At 39.0% G+C, this 24,903-nt stretch overlaps 1 protein-coding gene and 1 long non-coding RNA gene across 4 annotated transcripts in view; one reads left to right on the forward strand and one right to left on the reverse strand.

Moving 5' to 3' along the window:
- Nucleotides 1–5,914: 5,914 nt before the first annotated feature.
- On the forward strand, nucleotides 5,915–9,478 carry LOC121957682 (stathmin-like). Of its 2 annotated transcripts, XM_042506417.2 has the most exons (5): nucleotides 5,944–6,059; nucleotides 7,738–7,781; nucleotides 7,873–8,045; nucleotides 8,378–8,569; nucleotides 8,669–9,478. In XM_042506417.2, the coding sequence occupies exons 2-5, from the start codon at nucleotides 7,766–7,768 to the stop codon at nucleotides 8,726–8,728; spliced, it is 441 nt and encodes a 146-aa protein (XP_042362351.1). In that variant the 5' UTR covers nucleotides 5,944–6,059; nucleotides 7,738–7,765; the 3' UTR covers nucleotides 8,729–9,478. The 2 variants fall into 2 exon arrangements, with proteins under 2 accessions (XP_087946673.1, XP_042362351.1); XM_088090547.1 differs by lacking the exon at nucleotides 7,738–7,781 and having other exon boundaries at nucleotides 5,915–6,059.
- A 10,531-nt stretch (nucleotides 9,479–20,009) lies between these two features.
- Nucleotides 20,010–24,903, reverse strand: part of LOC148186598 (uncharacterized) — a 251,276-nt gene continuing 246,382 nt past the window's right edge. For both annotated transcript variants that reach the window (XR_015779532.1, XR_015779533.1), the window contains one exon: nucleotides 20,010–20,146. This is a non-coding gene — a long non-coding RNA (uncharacterized LOC148186598). The remainder of the gene's footprint in view (nucleotides 20,147–24,903) is intronic.

Below are 24,903 nucleotides of genomic sequence, written 5' to 3' on the forward strand. Positions count from 1 at the left end.
TACCTGTGCATGTAACAGCCCCACAGAGAAAAATTACGCCTGCCAAGCTTCCGATCAGGACAATTACAGCACAAATGGCTACCCCATTCCCTAATCTGCACGCTATTGGATCCCACTGCCTCTGTGGACGGGGAGGGAGGCAGGGAGGTGGCCCACACCGTGTTTGTGTGGACAAAAAAATGGGTCAGGCACAGCCACAGCACACACCAGCATGGCTGAGTGCCTCTGAAAGGAGGGTCCCACTCCTCCGCTGTCTTGGGAGGAATGCTTCCTGTGGATCGGCTGCCAGTGTGTGTGTGTGACACAGTGGCAGCCCTCTAGGAGATGCATAGATTAGTAATAACCCCCCGCATTCCCCATCATGCAACCACTTGTCCTCTCTTTTATTGCAAAGCTTTGAAAACACCATGCGGTTAACCCCGTGCACTGTCCATCGAACACAATGCTTCTTTGGCGTGAAAGTGTTTTCCAATACCTTCACAATGCAGCATGAATAAATCGAATCTGAACCTCTTGTAGACAAATAAACTAGATCTTAATACTTGAAAAAAAAATGAGAAAGCAGATTTGACTCCCTAGAGATCATATTGGACCATGAATCATTTCTGACAAGCTGTTTTTGAAAAAGTGAGGCATAGATGTTTGTCATTGGAAACTCATTGAAAATGCTAATGGGTAAACAAATTTCCAAAATCAAAGCAATGACCTGAATACAGAACTTTTTCACTCTTAGCCACGAGGCTGAATGTATGAAAAGATAATCAGCACAAACACACAGACAATGTCTTGAACCTCTCCCCCCAGACACAGACGATACTCTACCCCAAAATTCTCTTTCACACACACACACACACACACACACACACACACACACACACACACACACACACACACACACATCTGCAAATTTTGGCTGGTGCTGCCACTGGACCATGCTGACAGACAGCCCCCCTGCCCTCCCCAGCTTTCCGTCTCAGGCCCTCATTCGCCCGTCTTTGTCCTGTGAAGCACCACAGATCCAGTTAGAGGGGGAGACTGCTGCTGGCAGGCCGTGAACACCATCTGCTCCTCTTCACCGGGCCAGAGCGGCTCAGCCACACTGAGCTGACTGGGACTGAACCCACAGGACGCTACAGGCTTCTATTGATTAAGTGAAAAATACTACATGACACCTAGCATGCCATTGTAATTAATTATGCATGACAGCAATGTCAGACAGGGCTGAATGGAGCAAGGTGCTTTAGGAATGTAACTGGAATGACATTTTTGGAAATGTTTTTATTTGCTTTCTAGCCAAGTTTTTTTTGATGTACAATTAACATAAAGGTAAAGCAGGGAGACAGTTAGGTTAGCTTAGCATAAGGATTTGAAACAGGGGAAACACATAGACTTTATAAAATAACGGGTGTAGCCATTGTGATGCCACTCCTTGGTTTGTGGACTCCTGTTTTGAAGCCTCGAGTTTGGGCATTTTGGCTGATGCCATCTTGAATTTTTGGAGCCAGAGGTACCGTATTTGGATGAGAAGATGGTGCTAACCCTCATGCTAGCTTGGTTAGCACACCGCCTTTGCAGCTAGTGTTAAAAGTAATAATGTTAATGTTAATTTTGGATATTGAAAAACAGGCTTAAAAAGCATTAAACAAATTGAACATTACCCTACTTACCAGGAAAAAAAATATATCATACAACTCTTTAAAGGAATAATTAGAATTTATGTGTTTTCTATTTTTTTTTCATATAAATATTTGCATTAGGTTTGTTCTGTTTATACAGTCTCACCAGAATCTGCACTGTTGACCACTGTCGCTGGTCCTATAGTAACAGCTGTATTAACAGCAGTGTCTGAGCTCAAAGGCACCTTGCCTCTTATCTGTGAGAGTGTTATTCTTTCAATTTTCCTTCCCAGACCCTGGGGATTTGTTCCAGTGACCTTTGAGGAATGAAGAATCATGTCTGAGTGCTGATGTGAGTAATTATGTCTGTATCTCTCAGACTGTGAAACCATACAGCCCTGTTGGGTGACTCTGCCACTGTAAAGTGAGACTGAATCAGGCTGTCTGTAACCATCCAATCAGTCTAGCCAGAGCTACCCTCACTGACCTGACGGACGAGAGCATGCTATACATGCCTCCAGTGTGCCGCACGGATTGGTCTCTCTTTCTCTGCACTGAAACATCCGACTGAAAGTGCCTTCAACAGAATTTTAAATCAGTGGCCTAAATCACAAGATGAAATGACATCCACATGGCAGCAGTAAAAATAGATCTAAGTGGCCTTGTGGTTACAAATATTTTCAGCAAAGCTTTACTCTGACTGAACAAACGCTGATCTGCTCCTCCTGTTGTCAGAAAAATGTTGAGCTAAAAATAGCCGGAAATCAAATAGTTTGGGTTGGGTCGATTGAAGTTGAATTCAGTCCAAGCATTCCCATTTACATGATGCTTGGGCAGTGGAGAGCTGTATAAAATAATGCAGCAGGAGCCAAAAAGATTTGGTGATATCACTTAAAACTACTGTTTTGCTACATTAGATCTGACCATAAATTAATTAAAAAGCAGGCCGCTGCCTAGGAGGTTCTTCCATTTCTGGGAAACAGATGAACAACATGTTTGATAATTAATCGGATTAAAAGAGACAGAACATTTTATCCAAATGCCAACCTCTTGGGCTGAAAAATGAAGCCAGTGTGCAACAGAAGTGCCATGAACTGCAGTTCCTGGAATGGCCACTTGAGACTGGCTCCAAGAGAGGGAGTCAAATCCCATAGACTGTATAAATAATGGGCTTAGCTACACTGACGTCACCCATTGGTGCGTTGACTCCCATTTTTGAAGCCATGAGCTTGGCATTTCAGTCATCGACATCTTGGGGTTTTTTTGGAGCCAGAGGTGACTATATTTGTACTAGAGGGTAGAGCTAGAAGTGGATCTGACTGAGAAGCTGAGGACACTATTGGCAGATAGCTAAACACAAACAACAAAAACAAAAAACAACAAAACCACTTTTTGCAAAAGGTTGTAAACATGCTTATTTCTGCTGCAACGTTGGGCAATTGGGGTTCTGTAGGGATTAACTCACTTTTGGAACCAGCCTCAAGTGGCCATTTGAGGATCTGCAGTTTTTGGCACTTCCTGGGCACCTTGGTTTCATTTTTCAGCCTCAGAGATTTTCACTTGGTCAATGCCGCATCAGGTGTTCAGTTTTTCCAGTAAATTCATTTCCTTCAGTGGTTTTAAACCTGTTTTTTGCTAGCAAAAATTAGCATCATCATTAACCATAGACAGAAATGCTCCACCCTCTCCTCCAAATATGGTTACTTCTGGCTCCAAAAATCCAAGTTAGCGACAATAAAAATAGGAAACTCAAGGCTTCGAAGCAGAAGTTCACCAACCAATGGGTGACATTACAGTGTCTCCGTCCATTATTTTAAATAGTCTATGATTTGATCTGATGGGGCCCGAGATAAAGTTTTTTCGAAACAAAACACTTAACATACAGGTTTGGTTCCTTCTTAAGACCAAATATGTGTCAGAAAAAAAGTCACATAAATGACAGGGCTGATTCCTCTTCTGAAGCACAGGCACATTTTTCAGCTGTTTCTTTTGTTTTGATCTGGGATTTTGATGCATTGTGTGCAGATTTTTGAGGTGAAAAAAGCACAAGTTGTGAACAAGGGGAATTTACTCAAGTACTTTCACAAACTCACATTAGCTTTGCAGGTCCTCTAAAGGGTGGGTCAACTCACTCAAAAATGGCATTCGGCCTATTTCTCCGGGGAGACAGTTTTTGACTGTAATGTGGCCCTGCAAACCCCTGACATCTTGTAACTGTGACCTTCTCACTGCAAGCAGTCGAGGTAAAATGCCTTTGACAGAGTGGGTTGAACAATGTCTCAAACATTGTTCCACCCAGCATGTAGGTTCTCCAAATGCAGCAGTACAGCCTTCAAATCATGCACCAGTTGTTATTGCTAATTCAGCTTTGTTAACTTATACAGTAAAGGCTGTGTGTGCTGATGTCACTGGCGTGTATCAGCAGAAAAAATGGGCTGCAGCAGAAATCTCCCAATAGATTCCTTTGCCTTCTGCTGTCTGCATGTCTCAGTCAAACATGCGCAAACAGCAGCATGCCATCATTTTCTACACAATCTTTAAAACAGTCTTATTTTTAATTTTTCACCTACATTTGTCGCATGATTTACATACAAACATTTTATACATTTCAATGTAAGATAACATTATTTTTAAATTTTCCTTAAATTTTCCTCCTTGCTCAATTCTCTTTTTTTCCACTTTCTCCCTGAGAAGGATCAGAGGTTACGGTCAGAACTGGTCAGCATCAAAGAAACTTAACCATGACGGAGAAATGGTTTCTTCCAGCCTTCACCCCCCCATCTCTTTTCAGTGACCACTCCAATGTCTACAACAAGTACACAAAAACAAAAATCTCTAATACCAAATATATTAAGATATGTATATTTGACTTATCATGGCAACTATGATAAGACTTGACAGAATTATCTTAAGGAGTTGGAAAATAGATTTTAAAGTCTGGGCAGAGGCATGGTAGATACAAAATTTTATGAGTCTGTTTGAAAGCTTGATAGTCTGAAAGTTGAAATCTCCAAGGCCTTTTATTGATTGAAAAATTGTGCCTGTTTGCAGCCTGTTGCATTCGTGTTTTTGAAGTTTCAGTGCATGTATGTTTGTTTGGAGTTTGTATTTTGATTTTATTTCATGCCGAAGTCTATATCTGTTTAATAGTGACATCTTCTCTTTTTAAAATTATGCAAATTCTTACTTGCTGCCGTGCTACTTTTAAAATCTCCTCTAAACATGTTTAAAGACAATAAAAAGTAAAAAGGTTTTTTTCACATAAAAAGTGGTTATTGTTTGTTAAAATGAATTATACAGTGAGAAGGAAAACATTGAGCAGATGTAAATGTAGCATAATTAAATCTGTGATAATAATAATAATTTAAAATGCAATTGTTCAAAAACAAGACATAATGGATTTTTTTCCTTAATTTGATCAATTTATGGAATCCCAGCTAATCTTCTTTGGCAACTCTTATCTTGTGTCATTACTTTGTACCCACATAATTGTGAAGTGGGAGGAGCTGTGGATTCAACCACAACCACAGAATCATGGGTGTCTCCTGAGTAAATACACAATACTACAGGATGGTATTATGGTTGTCACTTCTAAATATTCAAAAATCACCCTGGGCCTTTAGACAAGTGTTATAAAATGAAAGCTGAGTCAGGATGAATTAGTGTCCTATTTATAACCACTTTTAACAACTAAGAACCTACTGAAATTGTGAGTACTGTAACAGTATAAGCAATGTCCTAAATTTTTATAAAAAATCATTAGTGAGGTAGAGGACATTTTAATTATCTAATCAAGCATGTGTGATGAAAAACATAAATAAATATAATTAGAAATGAATGTGAGTCTACTTGCAAATGTATGTACATAGGCTTACAAAAATGAGTTTACACAAAGACTGGGCTTGCTTTTCTAACTAATAATAATCAGTAAATGAAGTTTTAAAGTATATATATAATTTTATTCTATTTTATTTTTTCAGTGGTTTCCAAATGGCCAAAAATAAAACATTTGTAATGGCGAAAATTCTAAAATCCACTTTATCAGACAAAGGGTGGAGCAATGGCTAAAACCACTGTGGGACACTAGGGGACAATGACCCTAACAACTTTCATATGAGGTTTTTTTTTTTTTGTTATAAATTGCTTTTCTCAGTATATTACTATGGATTACTCCCTCACTCAGTTTACTCTCCGTCATAATAATAAACACTATCAATCAATTTTGACTCGTGAAACAGCTGAATGTCATTGTCTACGTGTATATTGAACAAAGAAACTACCATTCCCAGAGGCACCTGGGAGTGAGGAGCCCACCAATGATTAGCAGCAATCGGCGTGACGGCACTCGCTTTGGTCCATTTATGTGTGCGCCTGGTACGCTCGAGCAGAGGGCTCGCGGTAAACTCTGTGAGAGAGGAGCACAGCATCCAGAGCTTGTTGAAGGTGGGTGTGACAGACAGCATCTTTACAACCGAAACGCTACACAGGGACTATTTTTCTTCATTTCGAAACAAAAATTGTTTTATTCATAGCGTTGTAAAGCGATGCCAGTGAGACAAGGTTAATATTTTTAATGGAGTTTGTATTCTTGGACTGCATTTATATGCCTTCGTCTTTTTTTGTTGTGAATGGTGTTTGTCGTTTTTGTTTGCGTTGCACGTGAGCCTTAAATCTTGACGACAGACAGGTTGCTGATGGATTTTCGACCTCGTGAGGTATTTTTTTTTGCCATTTCAACGACAAAAAACGAGACAAAAACGGCGGTTGTTGGTTCACTTTCTGTGGGCTGCTTGGCGGGCTGTTAGCCTATTGTATGGTAGGAGACACTGGCACAGTTGGCACCGACGGAGAGACAGACGGGGGTGGACTTTGAGGACTTCTTTCATGTCTGTGAATTTGTGGGCAGCTGTCACATTTTGTCAGCTTTTATTTACCCCTTAACGGCACCAGTGTGTGAGCTGAGCGTTATTATTGGACATTTTGTGTGAAAACAACCTGCCGTCAGCTCGTCTTTGTTTGCAGACTGCTCTTCACGTTGCTGTCAAAGGCGCCTTTGTTTGATGCTGCTTGTTATGCTGGAGCTAATGACAGCACAAAGAAAACCGAGTCTAAATTTAAGAAAAATCTGGTTATTGTCAGCGAGAACATTATAAAGGCGAAGTCAGTGACTGAAATGTAAAAAAATGCCAACCGTGGTGTCGATTTGGAGTAACAAGGTGTTGGCATTCACCTGATCTCTGCAATTTTAGATTAATATAGAAAGCAAACACCATAGTGATGCTACATTAGCTAGTTGGTAGTCTTTAAGAACAATCAGGGGAGGGGTCTTTTCACTGAACGACACCATTTGATTATAGTGATCGTTTATGAATCACATTTAACCAAATGCCATGACAGCTGTTGTCCAACAATGCTTCACATCTAAGTCTAAATTTCAAATTCTATCACTCGCGTTACATTTGAGCACAAGCATGCAGCTATTCGAGCCTGCCTTGCGTGTCTAGTCTGCTGTTTTGTCCCCCCCCTCCTGCGGCGCAAACACATGGTGCAAGGAACAGGTGCTCCCCGATGATCATTTCCCCCCGGATATACTCATCGCTCAGTAATCTCATTTTCAGATGGTGCATTTTGGCTATTTTGTAGGCCGACTACAGGCCTGCCTGCACCTGGCACTGCCAGCCGTGCCCACCCTGATCACAGCCTTTTGTTTCACCAAAATGTGACTTGTGCCGTTCATCATCAATTAACGCGGCGGTGGACGAGCTTTTTTTTAAAAAGCCATCTCATCTCGTCTGGTGTGATGAAGCGGCTCGACTGCTCGCGGACTGATCGGATTGTCTTTGCTGTCACAAGTTAGATGATAAACAATAGTTTGCGCGTGTGTGTGTGTGTAAAATGTCAGTGCTGTTTTGTGTGGTTGATGGGCGGTGGTTGCTTGCAGTGCTGAAGGCGGCCACAGGGTGTTGCCACTGTGCCTTGTTTTATATTGTGAATGGTTGTTCTGGAAATGGTGTAAAACATCCGCTAGAGGTCACTCATTTTAAAGCCATCTGCTAATAGGACTTCATCAGACAGTGAATCAGTCACAACAATCTGACCTTTTCTTATATTTCCCCTTTAGGTAAATTGACCTGCAGTGCACTGTTAACATGGCAGCCTCCGGAGGTGAATTATATCTTTAGATTTTAATGTAAATTATGGCTTAATAATGTTAGTTCTTTGTGCCTTAATGCGTTTTCTTACTTTGTGTGTTCAGATATCCAGGTCAAGGAGCTCGACAAGCGGGCTTCCGGCCAGGCCTTTGAGGTCATCCTGGGTGCTCCTGCCCCAGACGCCAAGGGCGACTTCCCCCTGTCTCCTCCCAAGAAGAAGGATGTCTCGCTGGAGGAGATCCAGAGGAAGCTGGACGCTGCGGAGGAGAGACGCAAGGTAAGAATTTATCACAATAAAACCTGAGCAAAGAGTTTCCTAGGAACTTAATATATATTTGTAAATATTTTTCATAATGCAAAGAAAAGATATACAAACACACTCTAATCATAAAAAGATACATTTTGTGTACATGAGCACACTCATTGCATCATCATTTACCTTCAAATAATTATTTTTTTGGGTAAATTTTAAAAACCATGAACTTTCAAAATCAGAAAGCATTTATTCTCTTACATGTTGACTTCATCGTCATTTAAATGCTTTTGATTTTTGCCAAAAAATGTGATGGGCTGGAGCTTATATCTTCTTTATGTACCACCCTTTTTCAGAACCATGAAGCCGAGGTTCTGAAGCACTTAGCTGAGAAGCGCGAGCATGAAAAGGAAGTGCTACAGAAAGCTATGGAGGAGAACAACAACTTCAGTAAGATGGCAGAGGAGAAGCTCAATCAGAAGATGGAGGCCAACAAAGAGAACCGCACAGCACTTATGGCAGCGATGAACGAGAAATTCAAGGAGAAGGTCAGTGTTTTCACATCATGTAAAATGGATGAACATACACATTTTTTTCTCCCAAGGATGTTTGAAATTAACCCTTTTGTTTTACCTGCTCTTTAACAGGACAAGAAGTTGGAAGAGGTGCGAAAGAACAAGGAAACCAAAGAGGGCACCGAAGACTGAGAGTGGCAAAGGGGGGATTGTACAGGGTTTTTTACGTATCCAAAGATTGATTTATTTTTTGTTTGGCCAGTATTTTTGTTGTGTTCACTACCCAACTTTTTGAAATGAAGTTCCACTTTGTGAATTTTTCAATTCTCCTGCTATAAGTGTACTTGCGCTGGTTTTAACATGTGGATCATTTCCCCCACTTGTTGAGTCTGTTCCATTTGATATGTAGCTTGTCAATGCAGCTTCTGCCCTTTTTCAAGATTAGCAGTGTGTACTTATCCTTTTTGAGGATGCATGTTTCTATGCATAGGTCTTTTATCCCTGCCTATTTCATAGTGCATTTTGAAAAATGTCCCTGTGAACCACACCTGTTCTCTGCACTTACTGTATATTAAAATAATAATGATAAAAAAAAAGAAAAAAAAAGTAGCACAAGGTTCGATGAAGGCGTCGGCTGTTATACATGGTGTTTAGTGCAGCTTAGATTCTGCTAGTTTGCTCCTGCAGATCATGTTTTTGTGCCACTGCTGATTCTTCGCTTTTGTAAAAATATGGGGTTGTCTTCAAAGCACATAACTTCTTGCTGTTATAGCTGTGAATTAACATGCCAGACATGGAAAAATGGGTGCCATCTTGAACAGCACTGATCAGGGGGTCTACACATGGAATGCAAACGAGCAATACACTTTGGCATCTCAATAGATACAGTGGCTAGTTGACTTGAACTGTTGTACTAAAACAAATAAAAAAAATGCAAACACACTGCTTTGCTTGCTGTTGAAACTATTAGTTTCTTACACTTAAACTTTTTTGTCTCCGTCTACTGTGGAAGATGGTATGTTGGGTAACACATGCACTTAATAAGCAGATCCACTTTAAGGTGTAAATTTAAATCTTAGTTTTGATCATGCAAATTATGAGACTTCCATTCAACTCAAATGTATGTGAGGTTCAGAAGACTGGCCTATCTTTAGCAGGCTGTAATAACATGAAACAGGAAAAATATCAATCTTTTGGATATTGATGTCTCCACGTAAAGTAAAATAACTCAGATCATATAGTGAATATTGAATATAATTGTCTCTAGCTACCACACGTTATTCACATGTACACATGTACATTTTGCTCCCTGCTGGAGATGTGCAAAGACTGGCCCTCATTCTCTAACTGTAGTAGGTCATGTAAAATAGTGACTCATCACAGATCCAGTAAATTAATACTTGATGGTGACACTGCTTTTGAGTACTATAAAGTCAAATATTTTGAAAGAAATCAAGGATTCTGGTGATATACGGTACATTTATATTTATCAGTGACATCACTGCACACCATCTCAACCAGCCCATTCTGTGGTCCAGCTTCCTAAAATCTGCAGTCTTTGTCTCCCTCTGCTGGTGCTTTGAATGTTTAACCCATTTGTGCTGGCTGCTGAATTTTAAGTTTCCCCTCAGAGGAACTGTTCTTTGGGCTTGCCGAAGGTGAGTTTTTCAAAATTGGTCCAAAAGAAAAAAAAAAATCATACCATATCTGGTCTTGGGGTAGGAGAATTTAGTTTTTTCTATATGTTCTTATATCTCATAACAATAAAATAATATATGAATACATAAATATATATATTTATTATATATATATATATATTAAAACAGCAGTCCCACATATCCAAAGACTAATAGTATGAAAACAAAGTTGCTGAATCTCTGAAACTGCAAGAGCACAATCAAGATACTATTAACTAGATTCTATAATCTCATAATATAAACTGACATATATGTACAATATCAAAGATATGCACACATATGCAATGTAAAAAAAGAGGAAGATATTTAAACATAATGTGGAATTTTTCCTGAATTTAAAAATCTTGACTTTGACTATTAATAAAAGTATTTTTTAATGCAAACTAAAAAAAATCCAAAATGATACTGATCCTCACCCAAAGTATGTCAGACTTCAAGATTTTAGACCAGTCAGAACAAATTTTGTGGCATCTTTCTTTATATAGAGTTTGGGCACAAATGGGTTCATGTACTGGGTATAGCACAGGTATTCTAAAAAGCTGCATTAAATTAAAAATGGCATTACAATTTGGAATTGTGCACCAAAATGGTAATTATTTTCTATTCCAAATCAAACATGTTAACAGCTCAAAGAAGTTGTAGGCCCCTATTGCTAAAGATCAGAAGCGTTTACACAGTTAAAGCTTCAGAGACAGTGCGTATTAGTGGACATTTTTGTAAATGTGCCAGTTAAGCCAGATATCCAGCTTTGACAACATGGACAAAACTAGAAAAACAAACAAAAAAAACCAAAAACAAGTCCAATTCACCCAATACTGAAGTACAAAATATTGATGAGCATGCATACACCACTACAAGTGTATGTTGTTTTTTCTAATTTTTGTATTATATGGATCACTCAGCTTGTGGTGCTCAAAGCGCCAAAATTACGTCTGAAAAACTCAAACAAAAGGTTTTTGATATCGGGATGAACTGTCCCTTTAAATACTTGAGTAAATGCAATAAATTAGTTTCCACCTTTGCATCTCAGATAGGCATAGTGTCTACAAAGTCGCTACAACAAGGGCGACTGGTTTATATTCTGATTTTACACCTCAAGTTCTGTTTTTTTAACTGTAGGATTTGGATCTTGGTGTTCTCTTCTAGTAATTAGTTAAACTGACCAGTGGAGGGCAATGTTGTTCTTTACTTCCTCTCTTTGCCTCCATCATATCCATCATAATTCTCATGACTGTGTTTAAAATCTTGGATTAAATCCATCTTTTTATTTATTTATTTTTTGCACCTACTTCTGCAGAGGGGAGAAGGAAATTTTCAAAGTACCACTCTAAACCGTAATCAGTGCTATTTTGTTGCATCACCCACAAACTTTGTGTGAATAACTGACTATGGATTTCTAAACCATTAGGATCACATAACCTCAATGCACATGGGCTGCCTCCAGTAACCCATGTGGAATAACTGAAGTTGTTGATTAAGTACTGGATTGTAGGACTATACAATATGCTGAATGTGGTGGGAAAATATTGTTCTTTTGGGGTCTTTCAACCAAGTCTCAAAGTTTTCCTTATGGGATAGGGTTTGCTCGGTTGTCATGGAGATTGCTCCGCTGTCATCATGTGACCATAGTTTCATACTTTATATAGCACATACTTAGAAAACATCATGATGACTGGGCAAACATAATCCGCTGTGGAAGACCTTGAAATGCAGTTGAAATGACAGAAAAATGGAATGAAGGGGAGTTTGAGTTTTTCTTTCATTGTTAGCCGTAGTGTGCCAAAAGTCAATGATGGATGTACATGCTTAGTTTGTCTTGCTTGTCTTGTCTCATCTCATTTTATCTTATTTGCTAACAATTACAAATTAGCAAAATAGCACTTCGCATGAACTACAGCAGAAGAACATGTTAGTGCCTTACATTTTTCAGGTATTCAGTCATGATCCAAACTACTGGAAAGATTACATTTTTGATCTGATGACACTTGATGACACTAGGAAAAGTCAGCGAGATTTATTCTCTTAGGAACATGATTGTCTATGTAAAATTTTGTGCCAATCCATCCAGCAGATGCTGAGATATTTTACAGGACAAGTGAAAACTTTGACCTGCTGGGGGTGCTAAGGGAAAAGGCAGGGGTTAATCCAAGTAGGAACCAACAGTTTATTTACAGTTTTGTATTTTTTTCTCTTCTTATGCTAGTTGACAAATTAGCGCTCCACAAATTGTGTTGTCACGTCCTGTTGTTAATGCACTTAACGTGAAGCTCTGTACGTCAGGATTAGGCAAGTAGAGCTACATAGGTTTGATTTCGGAAAATAAATTATTGGACGTATCGTATTACGTAGACCACTTAGCATAAAGTTCTGAACTTTATGTTAAGTTACACAGGTACGTTTTGTGCAAGTAAAGTTACATAGTCAGGTTTAGGGAAGAAATACAGTAATGATGTGACTGAAAATAACTACAAGTTTAGTTGGTTTCACACGATTCTGAACACCGGTCTCCTAAGGGAAGTCCTGTGTCTGTTTGACCCATCCACGACCCCAGCCTGCCTCTTTACATAGACTTTTGCTCTTTACATGACTTCTTTTTCCCATCAGCACATTGTTCATGCTTTTGCAGCCTTCCCGATTCCATGGGCTCTAGATGAATTACTGGCTTGTGATAACGTGATCTAAATACGCATTGTGGTTAACTACTTTTCTGAGGTGTACATATGAACAGTGAATGAAAACAGCATTTTATATTTCACAACGCCCCCATGTTTTAATTAAAATCTTAATTTGCAGGTTAATTTGTAATTACAGCTGTGAATTAAATCTAGTACAAGGAGTACAAGGTGAAACATTTCTCTCTGAACTACAGTCATGTGAATGCTTAAAGTCAACAAAAGGGAACATTCATGTTCAATCACTTTAAATTGTACCTAAGTGACCAAAATTGTTCATTTCCACCAATGTGGGGATATACAGTAATAACACAAGAGTGAAAACTGAAATAACCTACCTACCCCTAAAACACCATCAAAGAACACCGGGAGTCCAAGTTTGACAGCTGCCATCTCAGCTAACTTGTTGACTGTAAAATACAATTTAAAACCTGCAGAATTTCCGTCAAACCTTATAAGCCCATACGTATAAGAGCTCCACTCTTATACGTATCTCACAGAGTGTACCTGGCTGAACACATGCTGTGTGTAATGCAGGCGACAATCAGGGTATCAACATGAAGCTTGGCACTTGTCGGCAATTTGCAACGACTATTCTGAGACAAAAAAAAAGGGTGACAAAGGAAATGGTACAGGTTTTTAAGTACTTGTTGGAGAACTCATTCTCCATGCTGGATTTGCTCTGCTGTTGTTGCACAGAAGGCAAGGCAAATTTATTTAAACAGCACATTTCATTCCACAGAAACTCAAAGTGCTTTACATTGAAAAACAAAATAGAAATATACAGACATAAACCTGAGAAACACAAGAAAAAACATAAACATCAACACAAGCAAATAGAAAACCCCTGCCCTTTGACAACCTACTGCACGAGGAACAAGTACTAGTTTACACACACACACACACACACACACACACACACACACACACACAGTCATTAAGGTTAAGCCTGGGAGGATAGGAGAGTTTTAAATTTGCTTTGACTGTGGACACAGTTGTAATGGGCTACGAGTCAGCAGGCAGCTTGTTCCACGGAGGACCACAGGATCTGAAGGCCCTCCCACTGGAACTGGATCTAATTGTGGGTACAGCTAAAAAAAACAAAAAAAACTAATGTCTGATGACCCGAGAGGCCTGAACATGTTATAATCAGCAAGCAAGTCAGAAATGCACTGAGAAGCTTAACAGTTAAGTGCCTTATTAGAGACGTTTAACAGGGTTTTGAAATGATTCTGCATCGTACTCTGAGCCAATGCAGTGATTTCAGTACCAGAGTAATATGTTCGAATTTTTATGTGCGTGTAGGTCCAGACACACTTAACTAACATCAAACGACTAGTGGCGTCAAAGGCCGACTAATGCGTCACCTCATGTTAGCTGCGTCTTAGCCAAAAAGTTGCACTTGAACACATCGTTAAGGCTGTCGCCAATGACAACTAGCACCAACATTCTGCACCTGCATGAGAGGAAATAGCTCTCCATAGCAGCAGGCGGCAAACCAGAAGACCAACAGGACGGATTCAAGACGCTAGTCAGCACATCCACAACACAACCTGATGTTAAACAATTACACAACAACAATTATGAACCATTTCTGCTTAAGGGCTTAATTGCTAGAAAAATGGTCTTACCTCAAATATTGACCTTGTTTCCATCTCTTGCCGTCTGGCCATTCAGCTCAGCACATGAGAAGAGAACTGGAAGTGAGGAAAGTAACCAAACAGCTAAAATCCAATCAGAGGGATTTCACTCACCACAAGACCTCTACCTTCCTCCAGATCTGGAATTGACAGTTGAGAGTAGACATTGAGGTCATGACCGCAGATTGGTGTGAGTTTGAAAAAGAAAAAAAAGCAAATTAATCACTTTTAGTTGTAGATAGAAACTCATGAGGAATATATTTAGAGGGATTAATCAGTTAATCAAATGAAGAGAAAAAGATTTAGGCATTATTCTGATTTTTGTTAATCAATTCAGAAATGAAGGACTGTCTGGAAGATTTCATATATCAGTTTTAACAGTAAAAAGTATTCCAATAGATCTAGCCCTGTGAACTTCAGGCCTTTTATGCTTTTCAAACCATCCTGGATGTCAGGACCTGGATCTATTATATCATTTTTTAAATTGTAAGTTCCTCCGTTTTTAAACTTGAATTTTTTTATTTTTTCAGCTCTCTGGGATATTCTTTTAATCATCCCTACTTTTTCACTGTTTCTCCAAGGTGCTTTTAGATTTGGAAGAAGCAACGTGATCAATGATCTGAGATATAACATTTGAAAAACTGTCCATCATGGCGTATACATACATACATATATATATATATGCACAACATATATCAACCTGTTGTCACTCCCAACTAAAAAAGACTCTTGGTCAGAGGCCCTCGGTGTCAGATACCAATAAATCAAGGCACCCTTTAGCAGCAGTATGAGATGCACTGGACAATAGAATTTTTTTGACGCTCCAAGAAACTGTCGTAGAATAAATACCGAAGAAGTCCACACAAGTGGCCTAGACTTGAGGTGGCTGGATGAAACAACTTCCAGAATTTCACTCAGGAGACCGCTGGTTTGTGTCATTAGTTCTTTTAATAACTACATGATGTGCTGGCATGTGTAGAATGCTTTGCTAGTGACGTATGTGTTATTACATGACATTAGTAACAAGCATACTTATTTTAAGCCCAACCATGAATTTTTTTTCTTAACCATATCACCACGCTCTTTTGCTGCCTAAATCTGATGAAGTAAACATTAAAACTCTTTATTTTTAATCCACGTTTAAGGTAAAAAAAAAAAAAAAAATTAAAAAAAAGCAGAAACTATTATTTTCAATGCATTTAATTTGCATAATTTGACATGCTGTTCTTGAACAGCCAAAACTGATGCTGAAGGGGTACTTAGGGCGTCATAGTTTGATGTGTGGGGCCACTGACAAACGTTGATATTTGAAAAGTTGGGAGTGAGAATGCATTGTGTATACTTTGAAAATTCAGTCATTAATATATCAGCTAAATAAGCACTGATGTACCATTTATTATTGGTACACTACCAATAGTCTTCTGTTCAAAGCAGCATATTACATAAAAAAATATGCAATAACTGTTACAAACGAACAAATTTCGACATCTAGAACAGCATGATTACAACATCAAGAACTTTTGAAACGACAAGGTCGAGTATGATGCTTTGGCATATTGTTTGAAATCAAATTATTTTAGTAAACGTATGAATTGCTTTGTATTTGAACTGTTGCTGTCATCCACATGAATGTTGAAATCATCTTGAATATGAATATATGAATGATAATGCTGGCATTGATTGGGAATAAGAAAAACTCTGTTGAGACTTCAAACTGTTGACGAAGGAAAAATGTGTGGGTTTAATCACTGAAATGCACAATTCATGACTCAAACTGTGGAGTTCTAGCATCACAAGAAACACAGAAAAAAAAATCCTTAAAACCCTCTGTAATATTACAACAGCAGGAGTGACCCAAGACAAACTTCTGTATGAAAGCTCAATAATGCTCTGTGTGCACAAAGGCTCTGATGATTACTGATACACACATCATGGAAGGACTGTTCTTAATGTTAAACACACACACAGTGTTAGCCCCACGAAGTTTATGCTTAAAATAGCTCTAATTGGCACGACACTGCAGGCGGACACTTTGAATGATTTTACACAGCTGAACACATTGTTGACAGTACTGCCGCTCATTATGACTCACTGCTTACCAGTGCACAGCCTGCGGAGTACTAATCACTCACATGTACTTCAATCAATCCTTGTTTTACTTTGTGGTTATCTCAAAAGGAAATACAGAGCAATTTACCCTCTGTTGTAGAGTCTTCATTGTTACTTGCTTTTTATGCAGTGGTACCCCTTGCTTTTGGCTTGTGACCCCTCTCACAGTGGCACTTCAATGATTTTATACTCAAGTCTTACTTCCAAACAGTCCAGTTTTGTTCAATTTCAGTTTGTTACACATTAGAGTGGTCAGTTTCATCAGTCATACATGGTATGAATAGAACCATCCCATTTTGTCCTATTTTTTCGTTAACTGTCTGTTGACATACCTAGCACGCTAATCTAGTACTAAAAAGCGGAGTGTCAGTCTTGCTATTTTTATTGAATGTCCCACAGACTATGACAGAAACTCTAAATGCTGAAGCTGAGTTTTGTTTGTTTTGTTCTGAAAAAGTTTTTGCAAAAAGTTCGATTTTCTGACTTTTTTCACATACGTCAAAAGAGCTGATTGACCAAGAAGCAGTCAAGAAAAGGTGGCGAAAACCTGCAAAACACAAAGCAAAAATCCTTTCATCATTTCATAATACAAGAAGGCGTAGTGCCATGTGAAAGTTGGCAGCAGAGCGTGGCGAGGGGAGGATCTTGCTTTGTGTTATAAATTTTCATAACAAATAGAACAATAAAATGCATCCGACTCAGTGTACAAGATTTCTGTGCATAATGATTTTTTATTTTTCATTTTTTAAAGCGCATACTAAAGATACGGACTTGGTGTGTCAAGGCTTTAATGTTTATTCCATGTTCACCGTTTTAGCATGCCAGCATGATAAGACTGGTTAAATAGTACATAAAGGAGAGCAAAAACTAGAGAAACTAATACCATGCAACTTTGTGTAAATACTTGAATTCTGTGTAAACATTTATTTCCCTAACCATCACTTAAATCATCTTGTGATCCCACAGATTTATCTTGCCACGACCATGTTATTGTCTTCAAATTGCAATTTGTGTCATTCTCTAATGTTTGAATTTTCCATTTAAACATAATATCTTCATAAATCTATAATGTGCAGAACGCGACAATCATTCCTCTGCCGCATTCTCGTTTTATGTTTATCTTTTTTATTTTTTTATTCGCCTGGAAAGATCCCAACAAAGAGGGAAAATCGTTGCGGCCTGTATCTCCTTGAGTAAACATAATGCAGAATGAGTTGTGTCTATCCTGACATCATCTTAATGAAAATGTCTGTAGGGAAACAACAAATAGGGCCAGGCTAAGGATAGGACTCCAGGGAGAGTAGACGGTGTGCAGATAGGCTGAGGCAGGGAGGGATAAGGCAAGCGGAGCAGAGCAGGGTCAGTGGAGGCGGTGTAGAAGGCACATTAAGGCAGGGAAACAGATCAGCAGAGATGATGAGTAACAGTGAGATAAGGCCAGGATGTGGAGGAATGGGAGGAGGAATAATGATCTTGAATGTGAAAATACTATTACAGGGCTGACTGAGCTTTTAATGTAGCAAAGAGATGCTGTTAATATTAAAAGTAGCAGGTGGTTGAACATGCGTCCTGATAATGTTAGGCTGCTCAGTGATATCAGCCAAGACTCCACCAACGCTGGGATTTTAAAGCAGATTCTGATACAGAGCAGAAACTTAGAAGATGCCAGTAACTGATGTTTTCTGCTGTAATGTGACATCCAGAAATGTCTTGTTTCCCTGGAGTTCATTTGTTCTCAGCAGTAGCTGATTTGAGGGGGGGGCAAGGGAGGTCACCACTCCATGTTAGTGAAATTACCAAAATGTGTCCCCCTTGTTAATCTGCCTACAACCTACAACCAATTAATTACAGAGAAATATTCAATTCTGAGGGAGTATTTCTGGTTTAATTTCTATTTTAGGCACAACATTTGTAGCGCTTGTTTAGCGAGCAGGAAACTCAAAAACAAATTGCATGCATCAAATCATCTTAGGTAATGCTACTAAGCCAATCAAATCTGCACATCCCAATAAGCAGGTAATGTGTAAGGTAATGTGTTCTGCGAAGAAAAGGAAGTTGCGCTTTCCAAGCTTCACTGTTTTTTGTTGTGGTGGCTTGCTAATTGCTGTCGCTTTGTGCCGCACTCATATAGCAGTTGCCGCTGATAACACTGTCCTAACTCATGTGGTAGGTCACTATCATTATGGAAGCAAAGTGCCCCCCAGATTAACAGTGTTAACTCTGACAGCACAGTTGCAGTTGTTAACACTGTTTGTGCTTTTGGCATCATTAGCTACTGGCCACTGTTAGCCACCCCATGTTAGGAGCCATGTGCAGACAATCCCTGCTCAGTCTCTGAATCTTGGATATACTTTAAATGTCACATACAGCTCTTTTAATAAAGGCCCTTACCTTGTCAATTGATGTTGTACTTAAGTAGGGGAGACCTTTTTTTTAAAAATTAAATTAGCACAAACTGGTTGGCACACACTTAGCCCGAAGCTCTCAGCCACTGCTCCCCCGGGAGTTCTGGGGACCCAGGGGCAGTTGCTTAATTTTTCTGGTTGGTCAATATTAGTAATATCTCCTAATATCGATGCTTATACCTAAATTTAGGATTTTGGCCAGTATGAGTTGGGTCCAGGCTACAAATTCATTGGTATTATTCCTTCATGCAAAAGGTAATCAATACTATAGCCCTGTATGGGACTGTGAATCCTTATAATATAATAACTGCAGATGAAGTAATAAGTGCACATAATGCAATGAAAATGTAATACAAACTGAAAATGTATTAATCAGCTGAGAATGTAATAAAATATAGGGAGGGAATAATGATTGGATAGTACTCTATGCAACAGTTAATTCTGACCAACTAATTTGATTGGACAAGAGACATTTGATAAGTACAAACTTTGCACTGCGAAGATGAATGATGTCCACAAATATTATTCAAGTTATATTATGAATAGTCAGTAATCAAAAGAGGATGAAGGGAAAGAAAGAAGACTGGATACTTAACTGCAAACCTCCATGTGTGCTCATATGACATAGGCTAATGTCACAATGCAGCATGTGATCACACTATTAACTCATCAGAATCACACATGCCACCAAAAGATAATGCAGGGATGTCCCAGTCAAGTTACAGAGCTATTTTTGTTGGTGGAGCAAAATAAAGGATTAAATGAACAAAAAAATAATAATCTGTTGTCACTTATTACTGTCGTGCTGATATTCAGTACAAAAGCACTTTCTCCTGTGTGATATTGCTCAGTTGTGCAAGTATTACATTGCTAGTTTAGTGGAACTTTTTCACAAAAAATGTCAGAACTCATCTCGACATAAGAAATTCTTTTATTTTTCATTATTTCACAGTGAATCAAAGTATGCCGCTTCTCTGAAATTGATCCGTAAGAAAAATCCTTTAAAAATAAATCAAAAACCAGAGTGTGGAAAGGTCTCATAGTTGCCCCTTGTCCTTGTGTCCTCATCCACCTACAGCTCGACACTCTAGAATGAGACCAAGAAGACACCAATCAAGAAAGCTTTGACAAAGAACACAAAGGTGACAGTCCTGCTTTTAAAAACAAAGTTTTGGTTGAACAGAAGAAAAGTTTCCCTAAGCTTTTCATAGAGAAGCATCGCGGCTACCAAGTTCAAAATAGCCAGTATTCACTGCCACTATTCACTGTCTGCTTTGTGATATAAGAAATTACAGAAGGTATTCATTTGAAGAAGGTATTAGTTCAGCTTTAATTTGTTTTTGTAAAGGCCATCACACGTTCATCAGCATGTTGTTCCTGCACTGAAGAAAAAGCGGCGTTACACCTGAATAAGTCCAAAACAGCTTTATTTTTGAGTTTGAACCAGAGCAAGTCCTTGTTTTTATGCACCAACAATATATGGGTCAGTGACACTGACACTAATGGATACCAAACCTCAATATTTGTATAGAAAAAATGTGAATGACAAAAATCCTCCATAAAATAAAAACGTTAAAGTCCAAGTGCCAAGGACCAAGTATAGTTCTATTGTATATTTCAGCAAAACATCCTGGAATGTGATCATTTCAAAAGCTCAGGTCAAAAGCTTCAAATATCCAGGATGTCCCCACAATGTGCTTCTTTATCAGGTGTGAAAAGCCTGTAAACCATAACTTCAAGACTCAGGACTGACTCACAAATGGCTGCTGCACCTCTCTTTGTGGGCTTCAACTCTCAGACATGGTGCACACAAAGCTCCACCCCAATCATCAACAGCTGCCAGAGCCAGAGCATCTGCTGGGATATGACTGGTTGAGGTGTGGCCACAAATACAACAGCTTTGAACATTTTTTTGACGGATAAAGAAGCATGACAACAGTAGTTTTCCTATTATATTTAGTGTTCTGTTGGTTCCACAGTCTTGTATTGAAAAGGGAAAGCAGTCTCACATTGTTGTATACAAGAAAGCACCTACGAAATTTTCAATCTTGGCTACGGCCCTGGTCTCCCTCTAGCTCAGACAACTGCCAGAAGTTAAACAATTTGCTAGCAATTTATTGGCAAAGGGATAAGTGTTTGGAACGTACTGAAAACAACTGATTAATTAGGATGACTTTGTGCCAATGAAACAGTCCCTAATAAAACTGCCCGCAGTGTGATTTGTGGAATGCCCAAAGAATCAGGACATATATTCTGGGAAGAGTAGTTGCTGTTTAGTTTCATAAATGTCATATTTTACTGCTGTAATAAAGTAAATTCTAGTCACCTTTAATGTACTGAGGTAGCTGACAAAATTCAAGAGCAAAATCCAGCACATGATAGCAATCTATCTGCATGAATTGACACCGCTTGTGGTGAATGACTTTTAAAGGATGGCTGGGTTGTTGGTGATACTTTGACTTTTCCTGTTGTACCACTAGCACTAGCACATTTATTGTATGTAATGTATACAGTACAATATCTCAGCATCTGATGGACGGCCATGAATGAAATTGTTTTGGATACACAAGTCTAATTCAACATGAATTGTGAAAATATTGGTAATACCAAAACTTTTCAACAAGCACAATTACACAGTTAGATTAAAATTTGTCCATAATTTGGTTTTCTGACCAAATACAGAACTAATCACATTCTCGAGTCAGGTGCCCAGGAAGTCACTGTAGTGGCCAAACAGCATAATTACAACCTCCAAGACCTGAAAATACTTATACTAAATACTAATACTAATACTAATATTAATCCATAAATTTAGACAACATGGAAAGAGACACACCTGTACATCAGTGGATGCACTTTTTTGAGGACCACAACCCCAACGATATCACTCAATTTCACTCTTGTAATTTGATCCATTTGGTCCAAGAATATTTGAAAAGTCTAGATTAGCCTCAGGATTAAATAATTTTATTTCAATTCAAGTTAGCAGAGTGCTACAACGGAAGTTGAACATTTTTGGCTGATGGGGTATAAGCACTTTTGTGGATGTAAACACAACCACGCCTCCCACGCTGTATCCAGTTCCGTTTATACATCCATGCCTCAGCTGGATGATAGTAATTGCTAGCATGCTATAAGGCTAAACTACATTAGTGATCATTGTAAACCTCCTTAACTTGGCATGTTAGCAACAAGCTAGGCATTTTCAGACCGGATAATCTTTTTATAGTTCTAGGAACCACCTTTTTGTTGTTCGCGCCACATGAACTACAATTGATTGTAGTCCTTCCAAAGCCATTTTGAGGTATATTTTTATAGTTCCTATTTTAGAGTTGGTTTCCTCCGAGCACAAGAGGAAACACACGTGACATAGTGAATGCTATATATTTAAGTGGAAAAATTGTAAATAGCCAGAAAAAAACCCAGACATTTTTAAAAACTCATAAACCATCTGTGACCAACAGACAACACAGAACACAAACAGAATCTCTTAACGCCAAAAAATGGAAGATAACACAATGCATCGACAGCGAATTCCAGGCTTTACTTAGTATATTCAATGGTGGAATTGCAACACAATTTTGTCTCACTAAAGAGAAAGTGGCAGTGCCACAGCCACCCCTGACTGGCTTAAGGAGCATCACTGCAGTGGGCAGTTCCTCTCAGGGAGTCCCCACAACGGTTTGGCCCAAAAATACCTATTGTCATCCTAAGCAGCATGCTGACATTAGCATTTATCTAATAGCAGTGCTTTGCCTAATGCTGTGTTTCCATCACGTTGTTTATAACATGATTATGTATCGTGAAACAGGTAAAGTTATCCTCCGACTTGTAGTTTTGACAATATGTCCGGCTTGGTGAGAGGCACTATAGACATGTCAAAAACTGTTAGCAGAATGGCTTCAAATGCATCACCACTGGCAGTTGCATCAAAATAAAAACAAATACTAACACAAATACAGGCAACTCAGCTAATTTCACAGGAGATAATTGGCAACTACAGCCATGCTATAAGCAGCAGATGTAAAATTCTAAAAAAATTCTAAAATTCTTTAGCTCCACTGTTTTTGGATAACAGGTACAACATTTGGAAATACAGTAGGTCTCAAATCCTCTGTAAGCAAATCTGTTCTTTGCAAAGTGACCCTTTTAAATGTGTTTGTAGTAACTTTAACCCAAGAGTTTTCAGGAAATGAGGTGTAAAACTTGAGCATTGTTGCTATGGTTACCTGCAGTTAAATGTAGCCAAATGTCTACCGCACTCCAACAATGCAATTATACACTACAATAAAATATAAGACAAAAATACAACGACCTGAAAGTATTTGCAATCATGAGTGAGCATCTCAGGTCATCCATGACACACACGCTCCATCAGAGGCGCTTGGTAAAAGTGTTGATATAAATGTTAAATAAGTGATGTCAAGCGGAGGAGGATGTTTTAGTATCACGTCTCTGTAAGCATTGGTTTTTGTGTAGGTGTCAGCAAGCCAAGCAGCTCTTTACTGGAAGCTGCATCACACATATTGATCAACAGTAGTGTATCCAAAGAGGCCTACAGTGTGTGTGTGTGTGTGTGTGTGTGTGTGTGTGTGTGTGTGTGTGTGTGTGTGTGCATATTTTTCACATGCAGCAGTCCCACAGTACAGCAGTGTGGGAGTAGCTAATCCAAATGCCTCAGTGCTTATAGGAGATGACCTGCAGTTAAGCAGCTAAAATCTCACCCACTTTTCAGGCACAGCACGCTGTTGCTGCTATTTGCTCCCACTATTGTGAAGAATAATAACTGATTGTTGGGTTTTATTGCGATTCAGCCCCCGTGATGAACCCCCCTTCAGGGATCGTTTCCAAAGTTGATTTATGCAAAGCTAGTGTGGAAAAGTCAACTAAATCCTGACTAGTGAATGTGCAGCTGTTTTTCTAAGAGGTGAAGCACGTTCCTGGAAGCGGTGTCAAGTCGCAGCAACTCTGAGTGACGATGATAGAGGAAGTCTGTAATGAAGAGCAGATAAACAGAAATGTGAATGGAAAGAGGAACTTTACAGGCAGAAACACTGCTTGATGTTTTTGCCTCAAAATTGAGTTGCTTTCAAACGGTGAGGAAGTGAGTATGTGTGCGTCTGGTTAGTTGATTAAACTGGAAGAATGCCTAATTACATCAAGCACAGCTTGCTTGGATGAATATTTGTGTATCCAAATACACCGAGGCTACATCTGCAAGCTTTAGATAAAGATTTATCTTAAGAAATACGGAAAAGTAAATGCAATTCCAATTACCATGCGGAAGTGAGATCCTCACTTTCAGTCTGCAGTTGTACTTTTTGGACACTGTGTTTTTGACATGTTGTGATACAATAAATGCAGTTTAATTTGTGCGAGGTGTGAGTGTTCCAGCTGGACTGTGTCTTGCACTCCAGAGTTTGAAGTTTTCAGTCAACAATTTTTGTCTCCAAGTGAACAGAGCAGCAGGATGGAGGCTCAGGGTGACTCAGCTACATCTAAATTTAATACACTTGATATAAAAGTGTCTGTTGCTGATTTTTGTCCCTCGCTATATTTGAACAATGTGCAGTGGAGGGTTTTTCACAGCCAGTTCCAAACATTTGGGACAGAAAGAAATCCTTGGCCTCTCAGAAAAAGGTCAAAAGCTCCACAGTTTGCTGCTATAGGCTAAAATGGTCATTGAGAAAATGTGCACCCATCTGCAACAAAAAATATGAGTATTTGTGGCCAGGCCAATGAGAAAGTGGAGCATCAGGATTAATTTGCATGTGCATGAAAAATTGGTCCTAGAGGCCTGGTGATATACTACTGACTACTCATGCTGTGGCTGCTGTTTGTTTT

This window comes from Plectropomus leopardus, chromosome 17 (genome assembly GCF_026936395.1).
Source record: "Plectropomus leopardus strain MGB_pleo_1.0 chromosome 17, ASM2693639v1, whole genome shotgun sequence".
In the NCBI taxonomy this organism is placed as follows: domain Eukaryota; kingdom Metazoa; phylum Chordata; class Actinopteri; order Perciformes; family Serranidae; genus Plectropomus; species Plectropomus leopardus.